This window comes from Ochotona curzoniae, unplaced genomic scaffold (assembly GCF_017591425.1).
Source record: "Ochotona curzoniae isolate NIBS_2020 unplaced genomic scaffold, NIBS_Ocur_1.0 contig_1274, whole genome shotgun sequence".
Taxonomy (NCBI): Eukaryota; Metazoa; Chordata; class Mammalia; order Lagomorpha; family Ochotonidae; genus Ochotona; species Ochotona curzoniae.
This window is the reverse complement of record NW_024465023.1, coordinates 11,806,838-11,819,770: the sequence shown is the minus strand read 5'-3', so window position 1 is coordinate 11,819,770 and position 12,933 is coordinate 11,806,838. Positions and strand designations below refer to the sequence as shown.

Genomic DNA, 12,933 nt, shown 5'->3' with positions numbered 1-12,933 from the left:
CATTTTCATAAAAGAATGCAGCCTCAGCAGTCCAGTGACTTTTAGACACCAGTATCTTCCCCGTTTGCTCCTGGGAATACATGCCTCCTGCCAGAAGGAGAGGTGAGCTCATGTATATCATATCATTGAAGGAAATCTACAGGGTCCAAAGGAGCAAATCAACATCCCAAGGCAGTTAGAAAGCAGGCTGAGCTACTGGACTTCTGGCAAGACATTTTATGACCATTTCACTAACTGTAGCTATGAGAAATAGTACCAGCATCCCTGAGAAGGGCAAGTGCTTACAGAGTAATGACTATAAGAATAATACATCCCTTTATCTCTAGCTGCATTGAGAAAGGAAGGACATAAGTTGTTTTGTATTTGAACCACCACTCATATGGGATGCTGGCACCACAGGGAGTGGCTTTACTTACTATGCCACAGCATTGGCACCTGTATTTATTAATTCATTAGTTTTCTTTGAAATTGATAAATAATAATTGTAAGAAAAGTATATAGAGTGTAATGTGATATCTCAATATACGTATACATTGTAGAGTGATCAAATCAGCCTGATTAGGATTCCTATCATCTCAAATATTTATCATTTCTTTTTAATGAGGACATGTAAAGTCCTCCATTTTAGATAGTTTGAAATATAAACTATATTTGTATCAACTAATTACCCTGCTTTGTAGGAGATCACCAAAACTTATTGCTCCTAACTTTAACTCTGTACCTGAGGGAAACTAGAACTACCTCCCCAAAATAAGGATTGCTGAGCTGAAGCTAGTTAAGATGGGGAGGGGGGTGGAGACTGTCTTCCTTCTCCTCTAAAAGCAAGAGAGAGATTTATAAAGAGGAAAGGTCTTTTTCTCCCCCATTTCCCATCTTTAGACAGGATGTAGGATGTAAATTCTCCCTTATTGGAGACAACCCTTTATCAGCTCAAAGAAGTGGAGAAGAATTTACTCCATCAGTGCCTTTCCAGATATTTACATTCTCACTGTTTCCTGCCTTTAGAAACCTGGGACTGCTTTTATTTTTTTTGATCACTTATCTAGAATTTATGGTTCTTTGTTAGGTGTCCTATATCAGGCAACACTCCTAAGCCACTGCCTTGAGTTAGTATTCATTCAGGTTTCTCCCCAGTGATACGCACTGCATGTCTTAGCCACCTTTCTCTTGTTAACCTGTCTTTTGCTACAGAAACCTGTATTTATGAGGGATTTATTGGGGATGAGGGAAACGTTTATTTTTTTCCCCTTCATACTGGTTGAGTAACCTCTCCAGTTTTATCAAGACAATTGCCTCTACCCTGCTCTTTGCTCTTGATAATGAAAGCTTTGTAGAGACGTGATCCCATTCTACTGTTTGCTCTTGGCCATGAGAACCTCACAGATAGGAGTGGTAATTGGCCTGTGCTATGTAATAACCAGCACCTTTTGGGAACTGGAAAGGACCTTGTGCTTTATAGCTGTGAGATATCCCCAACACAAAGCCAGCCAGCTCTTAAAATTTCCACAATAAAAAACCAAAGAAAGTAAAAGGATATTCGTCTGTTTTTATAATGAGGTCAAAGAGGTTATTTAATTGATGACTTGAAATTTTACAAAAATAGCTAGGATTAAAAAGCTTTTATATAAATCATTTAAACCTTTCATCAAATACTAGTTGTTATCTTTTAAATACTACATACATCTATATTGAGTGATTCTTGTATATACCTGAAATTTGAAATCACTCATAGCAAGCCATGACTTGAAGTGTTAAATCAATCAAATTATGATTATTCCATAATGTTAAGTTGTTTGGATTTCTTAAATATTCCGTAGATCCTTTTGAGATAGCTATTTTTGGGGTTAACACATTTTGTGTCTCTGTTTCCCAGGATGGTCTTAAATAACAGTTCTAAAAGCATTGTCAATCAAATTGAGGAACAGTTTAATTTCAGGGTGGAGAGATGAGGAAATATCTGCTTCCAGCCCTTGCATTTTTAGCCCTGATCTATTTGTCTTTTGGATCTAGAACAAAAGAAATACAGTTTTAAAACTATTTTCTGTTGGATAAATAAGTTCATTGTCCTTTAGCTCATTTGGATTTTTGAAAGCTTTCTAATAATAGTATAACTAAGGAATTTATGTCACAACTCAATTCTTTAAAATATGTAGGCAATTAGTAATGCCAGTATAATAAATAGAATCTATTTGATTAAAGGGAAGCAGACAGATTATGACTGAGTTTTTAATAGAGATACTTTATGTAGGGACTATGCTAGATCATTTTCCCAGGAAACTGCCTTGGAGATGAAGACTTGAGAGCAAGAGGTTTACTGGGAAGTGGACTGGGGATTGTTACCTATGGCAGCAGAAGGAATCAGGACTAGACAGAGGGAGAAGTTCAGCTTTAATGTGGTCCCAGCAAAGGCCTCAGCCTATGGGAAACCCTGGGTCTCAGATTTGTCCTAAACTGACCCAAGGTCACTGGATATCAGTTGCCTCTGGAAAGGTTAAGAGCTGGAGCCAAGCAGGTCTCTGTTAAGTGAGTTAACGGTCCTACAGAGAGACATGAGGACCCAGCCATGACATTGACTGCATACATATACTTCTATGTGTTTTCCCAGCTTTGATCAAGAATTTGGCAGCAAATAAGTCTTCATGTAGCACAACATTATTAATTCAGCCAGCACATTGTGTGCCCAAAACTGTTATGGGTTGAGCATCAAATATTGAGGTGGAGATAACCTGTCATTTAGGAGCCCACAGTCTACCAGAGATTTTGGACACAGCAGACAACAAAAGGCCACATGACATTTCCTCTGAGAGAGGACGAGGTCTAGGAGAGTTCTTTAATTCTGAGTGCATAGAGATATAAACAATTTCAAAAGAAGGGTAGTGACCTAATCATTCAAATGTAACCTCTCTCTCTAGCTTCATTCTTGCCCGTAAAGCTGATCGGCTTGCCAAGCTTCATAAAGAAATCAGGTAAGACTGTATCATTTGAAAAAGAGATGAAAGGTCAGTTTCATATTTTGTTTGTCTCACTGACAACAATAGAATACCATCGGGAAAAAATACTTTACAGATACTCTCAAAACCCCACAATGAGTTTACATATTAGTATTCATTTATAGTAGTTGAAAGGTAGACTTTATCTGTAAGAGGAATAGAGAAAAACAATAGAAAAGATAAGCTGAATGGGGGAAATCTTTGTGACTTGATCACTTCCTAAAAGGCCTTGTCTCATTAAGCCATTATATTTCTTCTTAAGTTCCAGCATAAGAATTTTGGAAGGGACATGTACTTTTCCAACTATAGAAACCAGAAATAGCATATTACATATAGTTTTTTCATTATACCCACTAAGCTTGACATTTTCTTTTGGATTTCCTGCTTGCTCTTCTTATTAATAATACAATAAATAGCAGCCTGGAGGTAGACATTTGGTTATGATTGTACATGGTGGCTAAATGTCTCAAAATATCTGAGAAAGCAAGACCCTTACTGAATATGTTATTGACAAAAACAGAGATTTTCCAGGACTAATTGTATCGAAACTCCATAGTGGATGTTTCTTTCTTTTAAAAATTGTATGTATTTATCGATTTAATTTGAAAAGTTAGAGATATAGAGAGAGCAAGTCACAGAGACAGCTCTCACATCTGCTGATTCACTCCATAAATATCCATTATATCTCTTGCTGGACTAGGAAAAAAACACACACAAAAACAAACAAACAAAAACAGGAATTCAGCCCACATCTCCCACATGGGTGGTAAAGGCCCAAGTACTTGAGCTATCACCCATAAAGAAACCCAGCTACTTGTGCTATCATGATGTATATTAGCAGGAACCTGGAACTGGGAATCAAGTCAGGACTCAAAGCCAGACATTCCTGTATGGGAGGCAGGCATTGCAGCTGGCTGCTTAATAGCTGAGCTGAATGCCTGCCCGTTTTATTTATGATTTTTTTGATGTGTGGTTTGAACAGGAATTTAAACATCTACCTGATGCTATGTGACATGGTCTCAAGAGTTGCATATGTCTCTCCCTAAAACCTTCCATGAGAAAATAGTAGCAATAACCCATGTTTCTAATTCTACCTCTTCTTTTAGACTTTATACCCATGTTATAGAAGTTCTGAAAGCTATACAAATTATGTAAATTAAAGATTTAGACCCATTTCTCTGATTATATTTTGTCGCACAGTATTCAGAAAAAATAGGGAAATATTTAAAAAATAATTTCTAATGTAATTGATGACATAAAATTTCCTGTATGTACTTCTATTTCTTTTATTATCAGTAAGCATGATTTCTACTCTCCCACCCCAACTCCTGTATGTTTGTGGCCATTTGCTTTTTATGCTTGTCTTAAACAGATTTGTATTACATTTGCTATATTTTTTAAAAGAAATATTACTTGTTAAACTTTAACAGAGTTTGGAGCAGTTTTATACATTTAAACTATCTCTTACGTGACATTCAAAAGATTAAATCAGCTTTGTAGGTTTGTAGCTATTTGAAAGAGATACAGGATAAGTTGCAAGACATTATCAAATGTACTATATGGATATAAAAAGATTCATTATAGAGTTCCAGAAAAATGATACAGAAACAGTTCCTAAGACTGAACTAAATTTAATTAATAATTATTTTATCTATTTCCAACTCAAATTGATGCAGAATTAGATATGGAAGGCAAAAAATGTTAAAAGAAAGTGAATTTTCTTCAATCTTGCAATCAAATGGCTATGCTGAGGCTTAGAAAATTGAATGAATACAGAGATTCATTATTGAGCTTTTTCATTTTGTGTCAGTACATAAAGCCATTGATTTGATTTTTTTCTGTACTCCATTTGATTTACTGGCAAGAGCCCTAGAACTGACTCTCTCTCTGTAAATATATATATTTTATATCCATCAGCATAATACTTCCATAACATTTTTGGTTCTTGTTTTATAGGAAGAGGAAAATTTGTGAGCTATATGCCAAAGTGCTGGGATCAGAAGAAGCTTTACATGTAAGAAATCCCTGGCATAAATTCCTAGCATGTTCAGCTCTGTTTATTCTAAGTGGCAAAGCAAATCAGATTCTGCTTTCCTGACAGTCTTACGAAGAGTGTATAAAGGGTTATGCTTAACTTGGAAGATTAACTTCAACAAGCACAAAAGGCCATTAAAAGTTGGTGTCAGGTGCATGGAGTTTCTGACATAGCAGCTCCTTAGACTGTTTAGGTACTCACTGAATAACTGGCAGCCAATTATGATCAGAGCCAGGAGACACAATTATTATGTCAAGGGTGGGTGAAAGTGGTTCCCAGGACACAGGTCCTATCCTGTTGTTAGTGTCAACTGCCTGCTGCAAAACAAAACCCCACATGTATGTCATCATTTGTTCGTGAAGGAACAGTGGTATTTACATGACAAGATTCACTAACCCTGGACTATCTGCGCAAGTTCCAAGTCATACTAATTTATTTTCCCATGTATAGACTCAATTCACAGGTCATTTAGGACATTCAGCTTTCAGTTCACCACCAAAAGTGATTAGGAGAATGAAATTGTTTCTGAAGAACTTGCCAATACCTGGAGGCCCTTTTAGGAGGTTATATCTGAACTGCTCAAATAATAAACTTTCAGAATGTTAGTCTTAAGAAAATCAGAGAAGATTCTCTCATGTCCCTTGGGGAACAATTTCATCTTAACTGTTCCATTCAAAGCAGTATTCCCATCATTCATGTTAGAGAAGGAGTTAGAAAAGCTTCAAGCAGACCATCCTATAAGCTGATTTATTGTGGGGTTTTCTGTGGACTTTGGTCTAAAAACTTTAACTCTAATCAAGATATTGGGAAAATCAAAGTGTATATATTTTGTTGCTATCATATTTTCCTCTGTTTGTAAAAGGTCTTTTTTATTTGAAGGATACAGAGAAAAAGATTTCTCATCCTCTAATTTATTCCCCAAATGCTTTCAACACCTAGGGTGGAGCCATGCTGACACCATCGAGGTCTCCCACTCAGTTTACAGGGTCCTGGGTACTTGAGTTGTCACCATTGCCTTCCAGAGCCAGAAATAGAGCCATGATTCAAAACCTGGGACTTTGATATGGGATACAGGCGTCCCAAGCAGTATTAACCATTGTATTATAATGCTGGGCCTGATATTTCCCTTTTAATAAGTTAGAACAGCGGGGTCATCTTTCTTTAATATAAAAATTTTAATGAAGTAAAACACACAAGTGGTTTTGTTGTTGTCTGGCAGCATTTCTGCTTTGTTTTCACTTTACAATTGTTTCTCCACTAAACTGCAGCCGGTGCATTATGAAGAGAAGAACTGGTGTGAAGAACAGTACTCCGGAGGCTGCTACACAGCCTATTTCCCACCTGGCATCATGAGTCAATACGGAAGGTACTACCTAAGCACCATACCAACTAATACAAGACATGTACAAAGTTTAGTGGGAAGTCTGGAAATAGAATGAGCATTCCTATTGCTAATATTCTAGATAGTCAATTTGCATAATTCTAGATGTCCATAGGAAAATAAGGAAGCTATTAAATGGAACTATGGCTGCTGGCACATAGAGCAATAGGAAAGCACTGAGGTAGGGACAGGGGACTTAAGATGTTGGCAGTGCTTGTGGGAGTGAGGGAAGATGCAGTGCCTGCCAAGGGGCCTTCCGGAGCTCAGATCAACATATAGTGTCACATAGTTTATGCTGGACTCCTTGGCACTAGTCTACACAAAGGGACATTGGGTGTGTTCATCCAGTGCAGCCATGTTTCCAACACAGCATCAGTTCTTCAGAGGGAGCAGTTCTTACTGTGTGCAGTTAAAGTGTGAGAACCTGGGTTGGAGGACTATAGAAGTTCACCTTAACTTTAGAAGCTGGAGATATTTTGCATTATAGGCATAGTGTCCAGGATCAATTGTTCAGTTACAGGAATACAGTAGCCAGGAAAGCCCAAAGGGATAGCCTCCTAGAAGGAATCTTTGGCAGTTTTCCAAGCCTCAATGCCGTTTATCAAGGTAGGAGTGGAAAGAGGCATTTTTAGCATAAGCAGTGTTGTCTGGTCACATATGTAGAATTACACCTACATCTGCTTTCCAAGGGACAGAGCTAGGAAATTAATGCAAAGTCACATTTGTTCACCAAGAAGGAAGAGTTGTTTATTAGCTCTTTCCTTCAGGAGAATTTTACTTGTCTTCCCCCCCCCCCCCACTTAATCGAATCAAATATTCTTTGTTAGTGAGCAGGATTGATGAACTGGATTAGTTCTGGAGTCAAAGGAGAAAGAAAATAGAAGTAGGATTAGGAATTAATGAATTCCAGTGGTCCTAAATTAGAAAAAGAAATACCAGTGGGCTTCAGTGAAGGCCTTTGGGGTGGGGGCGTAGGGTGCAGTTTGGGAGAGTTCATGATGGTGCCTGCAGATGTAATAGTAGTCCACACCCAAATAGATGGAAGGAAGAGTTGTCCATTTGGCCCAACCCTTCCTCTTTTCTCATTGGCAAGCCCTGTTTGAAAGGGGAGACCCATTTCCTTGGCCTCTAGGCAGTCCCTAGAAAATCAATAGAAATCAGCTATATAAAGGCTGTCTTTCAAGGGGGCACATCTACGTAATCCTTCCAGTCTCCCCTTGCCAGAAATGACCATGAGTATTCCTATCTAAGCACACACCACTGTATTTCCTCCTGAGACACTGAAAGTGCCCACAAGACTGGCTGGGCTCTGTAACGCTGTGAGAGCTCAGAAAGACAATGTATGCCAGTAAAATGGACCGCAAACAGGGCATACATCAAGCGTGACTGATTGTGGATTGGATGCATGTTCTCAATTCCAACTCTAGCTGACTTGGAAAAGGTCAGCATTGCTTTTGGTAATGAATGACCTGACAGCCCTGTCCTCCCTGGCTTGTCTAGATCCTTGTGTGCAGGCCACCATGAAACAAAGAGCAGCCTGTCACCTGGGGTGGTGTCACCCTGGCTGGTTTTTTTTTTTTCCCCACAATTAGAGTTTTCCTATCTTCAGTGAAATAAAATGAGGGCAGCAATTTGCTCATTTTCCTTCAGAGCCTTCCCGAGTAACTCTGTGTGGCTTTTTGTTCCTTGAAGGGTGATTCGTCAGCCTGTGGGCAGGATTTACTTTGCTGGTACAGAAACAGCCACCCAATGGAGCGGTTACATGGAAGGCGCAGTGGAGGCCGGGGAAAGGGCTGCTCGAGAGGTAAGGGAGGAAGCTGGGCACTTGCCCTCCTCAGGCAGAGCAGTGTTCTTGCCATCTGATATTTCTGGCTCTTCTTTTCCTTTGTATGATGCATTGATGACATATGTGAAGCTGAATCTTTGCTTTCTAAAAAAACTGACACATAAAAATTGTACATATTTGTAGAGTACCAGGTGATACTTCAATACTTTAAGCAATGTGGCATTTCCATTACCTGAAACACTTATCACCTCTTTGAGAACTTTGAAAATATCCTCATCTTGTTATCCTGAAACATACAACAAATTATTGTTAACTGTAGTCACCATGCACCACTGTCGAACACTAGAACTTATTCCTTGCATCTAACTGTATTTGGTAGCCATTACCCATCCTCTCAAATCCCCTCACTTTCTACCCTTCCCTGGCTTTGGTGGCCTTTTCTACCCTTAACTTCTATGACATCAACTTTTTAGTTCCAGCATATAAGGAAGGACATATGGTATTTGTCTTTATATAACTGGCGTATTTCACTTCACATAGCATTCTTCAGACTTATCCATGCTGCCACAAATGACAGTATTTCATCCCTTTGGATGCCTGAAAGTATCCTATTATATACACATTACCACATTTTCTTTATCCACTTATTTGTTTAGTTCTTCACACTGATAGAATATGTATGTCTACTTCTCTGCTTCTCTCTCTGCGTTGGTATCATCCATGGCCTGCAGGGCTTTGGCTCTATTGAATCTTTACAACTTTATTTTGTAACGTTAAGGTCACTTTTTCTTTTCAGATTTTGAATGCCCTGGGGAAAGTGGCCAAGAAAGACATATGGGTTCCAGAACCAGAGTCAGAGGTGAGTTTACCATAAAACTCATATCTCTCTTCTTCTGGCCCCTGGTTTATTAAAAATGTGTCTGTCTAGGGCATACCCATGCACTGATTTTACACATATCTTTTGTTCCTCCTGGGAAGTACAAGGATTTTCTGCTAATGATCTCTGTTCACTCATCTAGGATGTTCCATCATTGGAAATCACACCTACCTTCCTGGAAAGAAATCTGCCATCTGTTCCTGGCCTCATGAAGATTATCGGGGTGTCTACATCAGTAACTGCTCTGTGTTTTATCCTGTACAAGTTGAAGCTGCTGCCACGTCCCTAAAGTTTCAGCCTCATGCATTCTACTTAGTCCTACCCCAAACCTATAAAAAAAAAGTTGGCCATTTGTAAGCTGTGTATCGGGCCAGTTTTAAGTGCACTTGATTTAACCATTTGCAATGTAGTTTTAGTCTGTGCTAATATAAAACCCACCCAAAGAACCAATCAATTCATTTTAGTAACATTCTATACTACTTTGTTTATGTAGACTAGCTCGTGTTGATAAAATCTTGTGATTGCCTCTTAATTTCAAAACGTTAAAGTTGAAGTGCTCCTCAGAAACAATTTTTGTGTCCTTGTTTTTCTTTCTTTAAAGCGAAGTATCTGATAATTTCAAAAGTAATGAGTTCAAATTTTTGTCAGTATGCAATAGGTTAAGATCCAGCCTGTGGCTGAACTTTTCCACTTAAACAATTGTGATGTGTTAGTGCAGAGCCCAGAGGCTTCTTAGCTTCCTGAGGTGAGCACTTCCTACATTGGATCAGCAAATGCTAAATGAGACACAGTGGAGTGGGACGTGTGGACTCTTGGTTTAGGGTGGGGGCATCTTGTGGGCTGCTTGTCTAATTCACAGGAATCCCCTAAGCAGATTCCTATGACTTAGCTACCTAGGTTCAGCACTCCAGCATGTTTTGCTCCTTCACTTCTTCCCGAGATGAGCACTTACTGAGTTAGAATGCTGAAATGGATTTGTTGGGACTTGTGTGCACCTCCTCAAATGAGCAGCAGAAGAGAACAGCAGGACTGTCCCTGATGAGGCCTCCCTGACTAGTTCCCTATGAGCCCAGTTCCAGTGGGCATCTTTTCTGCGTGGAAGGTGGCTGGACAGTCAGTGATTTCATTCCATAAAGATTTCAGGAAAGCTTTGTTGCATTTTTTTTTTCAGGTAGCCCCCACATATCTGAAGGCTCTTAGAGGCATATATTTTTCTTTATTCTTATAACCTTAGAAGTGTATCTTTTAACTCATATATCTTAAATGTAGCTATTTTGCATAAGTATTTGCATGCCAATTTATGCTGAAATATGTATGATAAATTTCTGATTATTACTTGTTGAAACTGTCAACAAAGAAAGGAAATTAGGGCTCTATATGATAACCTCATTTCTAAATTTTGTAACAGAAACAAAATTGACTGATTTTATATCTGAAAACTGAGTTCTCTTATAAAGTGGGCTCAGACTGGTGCCCACCACTTACCTTGGCCATTTTTAAAACTGCCAGATTTTTTTAAAGCTCCTGCCAAATATTTCAATTATAAAAGCTTTCTTTTTAAAAACTACAAATATATTTTTTATTTAAGGAGAGTTAAAGAGTGCCAAAAGAAACCAGCCGTACCAAGTTTATTACTCTATTAACCTTATCAGAAATATAAACGTAGTCTCTGGACCCTGGTATGAAGATTCAAGGTCCTCCAAAGGTTTTTTTATCCTAAGAGCAAAGAGCTGGATTTTTTCTGCCACTCTTTATCTTGTGATTCAAAAGCATTTTAGCTAACTTAGGAGTTTCGACAACATCTTGGATATGTTCCAGTACCATCAAGCATTACTGCACATTATATCAAACTGCTTTGAGAAATCTCACCTCAAATCTCAAGCAGTTTTTCTGTTCACTTAATGGTTAACCTAGTCCTGACACACCTTTTGGGAATTGCTGACTTAAACTTCTGAACTAGCAACAGTTTTAACAGTAATCAAATAGATAACATTAAAGTCTTGCATGTTGAAGAACTCTTGAGTGTACCATTTACATTCTTCTCCACTTTTTAGAAAGCCAGTTGATTGATCCTATTTTAGCCAGTCCTGTTAAGCTCTAGATTTGGGTCTTAAAATGATTGCCAGTCCAGATATGCCTAGACGTGAAATTGGACCTAGGAACTCCCACCATATGTGAGGTCATCCATCATGAAGATAACATTGGTATTTTCTCCAAACCAAGAGACAAACAACAGTTTAAGATGGCTGATAGGGTATTGCCCTGTAAGGCATGCCCCTCACAGTTCTGAAAGCTGAAGTTGGCTTCATTCTAGAGTTAGGTTGAGAATTGGATTTGGAAATTTCATGTTTGTCACAATTGACTGCTAAATAAGATCTTATACTCCACTGAAGAAGAATATGTTGAAGGATTGTAAACCCTGTTTTGTTTATGAACTTGGTACCTACTGTTCCATGTCTAAAATTTACCCCCCCGTGCTACATGTGGGACTATGCCTATATGTGTGTTTTGTCATTGAAGTGCAATTTGCTTGTGTGGTACTCTTTTGTTTGTTAATAAAGTACACTACCACTCCTGATTCAGACCCGGCTTTTCTCTACAGATGATGGTTGCATTGGGAAGGTCCAGTGGCTTATAGCAGATCACCACATGAGGCTTATTAAAAACCGTGTTGGTATTGACTTCCAATTTGCAGAGGTGAATTTGACTCTCATGTATTGATGAACTTTCCTGGAAACTGAATGAATTCTACAATACTGTGCTTTGCCTAACTGGACTAAAGAGGTGGATTCTGATTCAAGATTTCTCACCCAATTAGTTCCTGATGCCTTGAGTGTTTCAGTTGGGTTCTCTGTCTTAATCTCCCCATCTGAGATGATTTCTAAGGGTTCTTTCCTTGGTTGCATTATGTGCTTTATGCATTAAATTGTCAGGGATTTTTTTTCTGCCTATTGATAAGGCAGAGGCAAGACATGCAACCTTTCTCTTTCTTGGCCCATTCTTTCTTTCTGGTTTCTCTGGAAACAGACTCTGCGATGCAGAGTTGAGGCAGAAAGCTTATTGGAGAAAACTCTCAGGAAATACACCTAAGAGAGCCAAACAGGATGCGGATGGGGTGGGGGGAAGATCAGCTGCTATATGCAGCTGCTAGAGAGGCCTCAGCAGATCCTAATGAGGAGTGCGGAAGGCCCTGTGAGGGAAGGAGGTGGCCTTTGTGTCCCTTCATCACATATCATCTGTGAGGATGGTCCTTGGGAAAGGGAGGTCCAAGAGCAATTTCTGCTGTAAATTGAGATTAACATTTACTCCTTGCAGCTGAGAACTGTAGTATTTTGCCTGTTTCCTCTCTATCCTTCACACAAAATAGAAAATTACCTTGTCACATATGAGATAACATTGGTTTTAGTTTTGCTTTTATGGATATAATGAAGCTATCTCTGAGAACCTACCCCTTTAGATAAGTCAGCTTCTTAATTTAGAAGGTTTTATTTCTGTACCATATTTTATACCGTATTTTACATGGCATAAAAAAAATCAGAGTTGGGAGGAACACTGGAAGTGATTCAATACCTGTCTTAACAAATGAGCCCCAGCTACAGATTACTTACAGAAATCTCAAAAGGAAAAATGCATTCACAAACACGAGTCCAAAATGTCTTCAGGATTCAATTAGCTAAAAATGAGTGGCAGCAGGCATGAGCCACTAGAGACTAGGGAAGACCACAGCTGACCTAGGAAGGAACGATGTACTCTTCTGAAGAACACTTATATTGAAATTCCTTTGAAAGGCTGCTGACCAATCAAAACACACTTGGCTTAGGTTGGCTCACATGTCCAAATTGTCCTCAAGTCTCTGATAAATGC

At 38.8% G+C, this 12,933-nt stretch overlaps 1 protein-coding gene across 1 annotated transcript in view; it reads left to right on the top strand.

Annotated features, from left to right (window-relative positions):
- LOC121171313 (amine oxidase [flavin-containing] A) overlaps positions 1–11,647 on the top strand; it is a 54,020-nt gene extending 42,373 nt beyond the window's left edge. The window contains exons 10-15 of the mRNA XM_041002963.1: positions 2,913–2,966; positions 4,947–5,004; positions 6,294–6,391; positions 8,099–8,210; positions 8,989–9,051; positions 9,212–11,647. Coding sequence (XP_040858897.1) covers positions 2,913–2,966; positions 4,947–5,004; positions 6,294–6,391; positions 8,099–8,210; positions 8,989–9,051; positions 9,212–9,358 — 532 coding nt within the window. The 3' untranslated portion in view covers positions 9,359–11,647. The remainder of the gene's footprint in view (positions 1–2,912; positions 2,967–4,946; positions 5,005–6,293; positions 6,392–8,098; positions 8,211–8,988; positions 9,052–9,211) is intronic.
- The last annotated feature ends 1,286 nt before the right edge of the window (positions 11,648–12,933 follow it).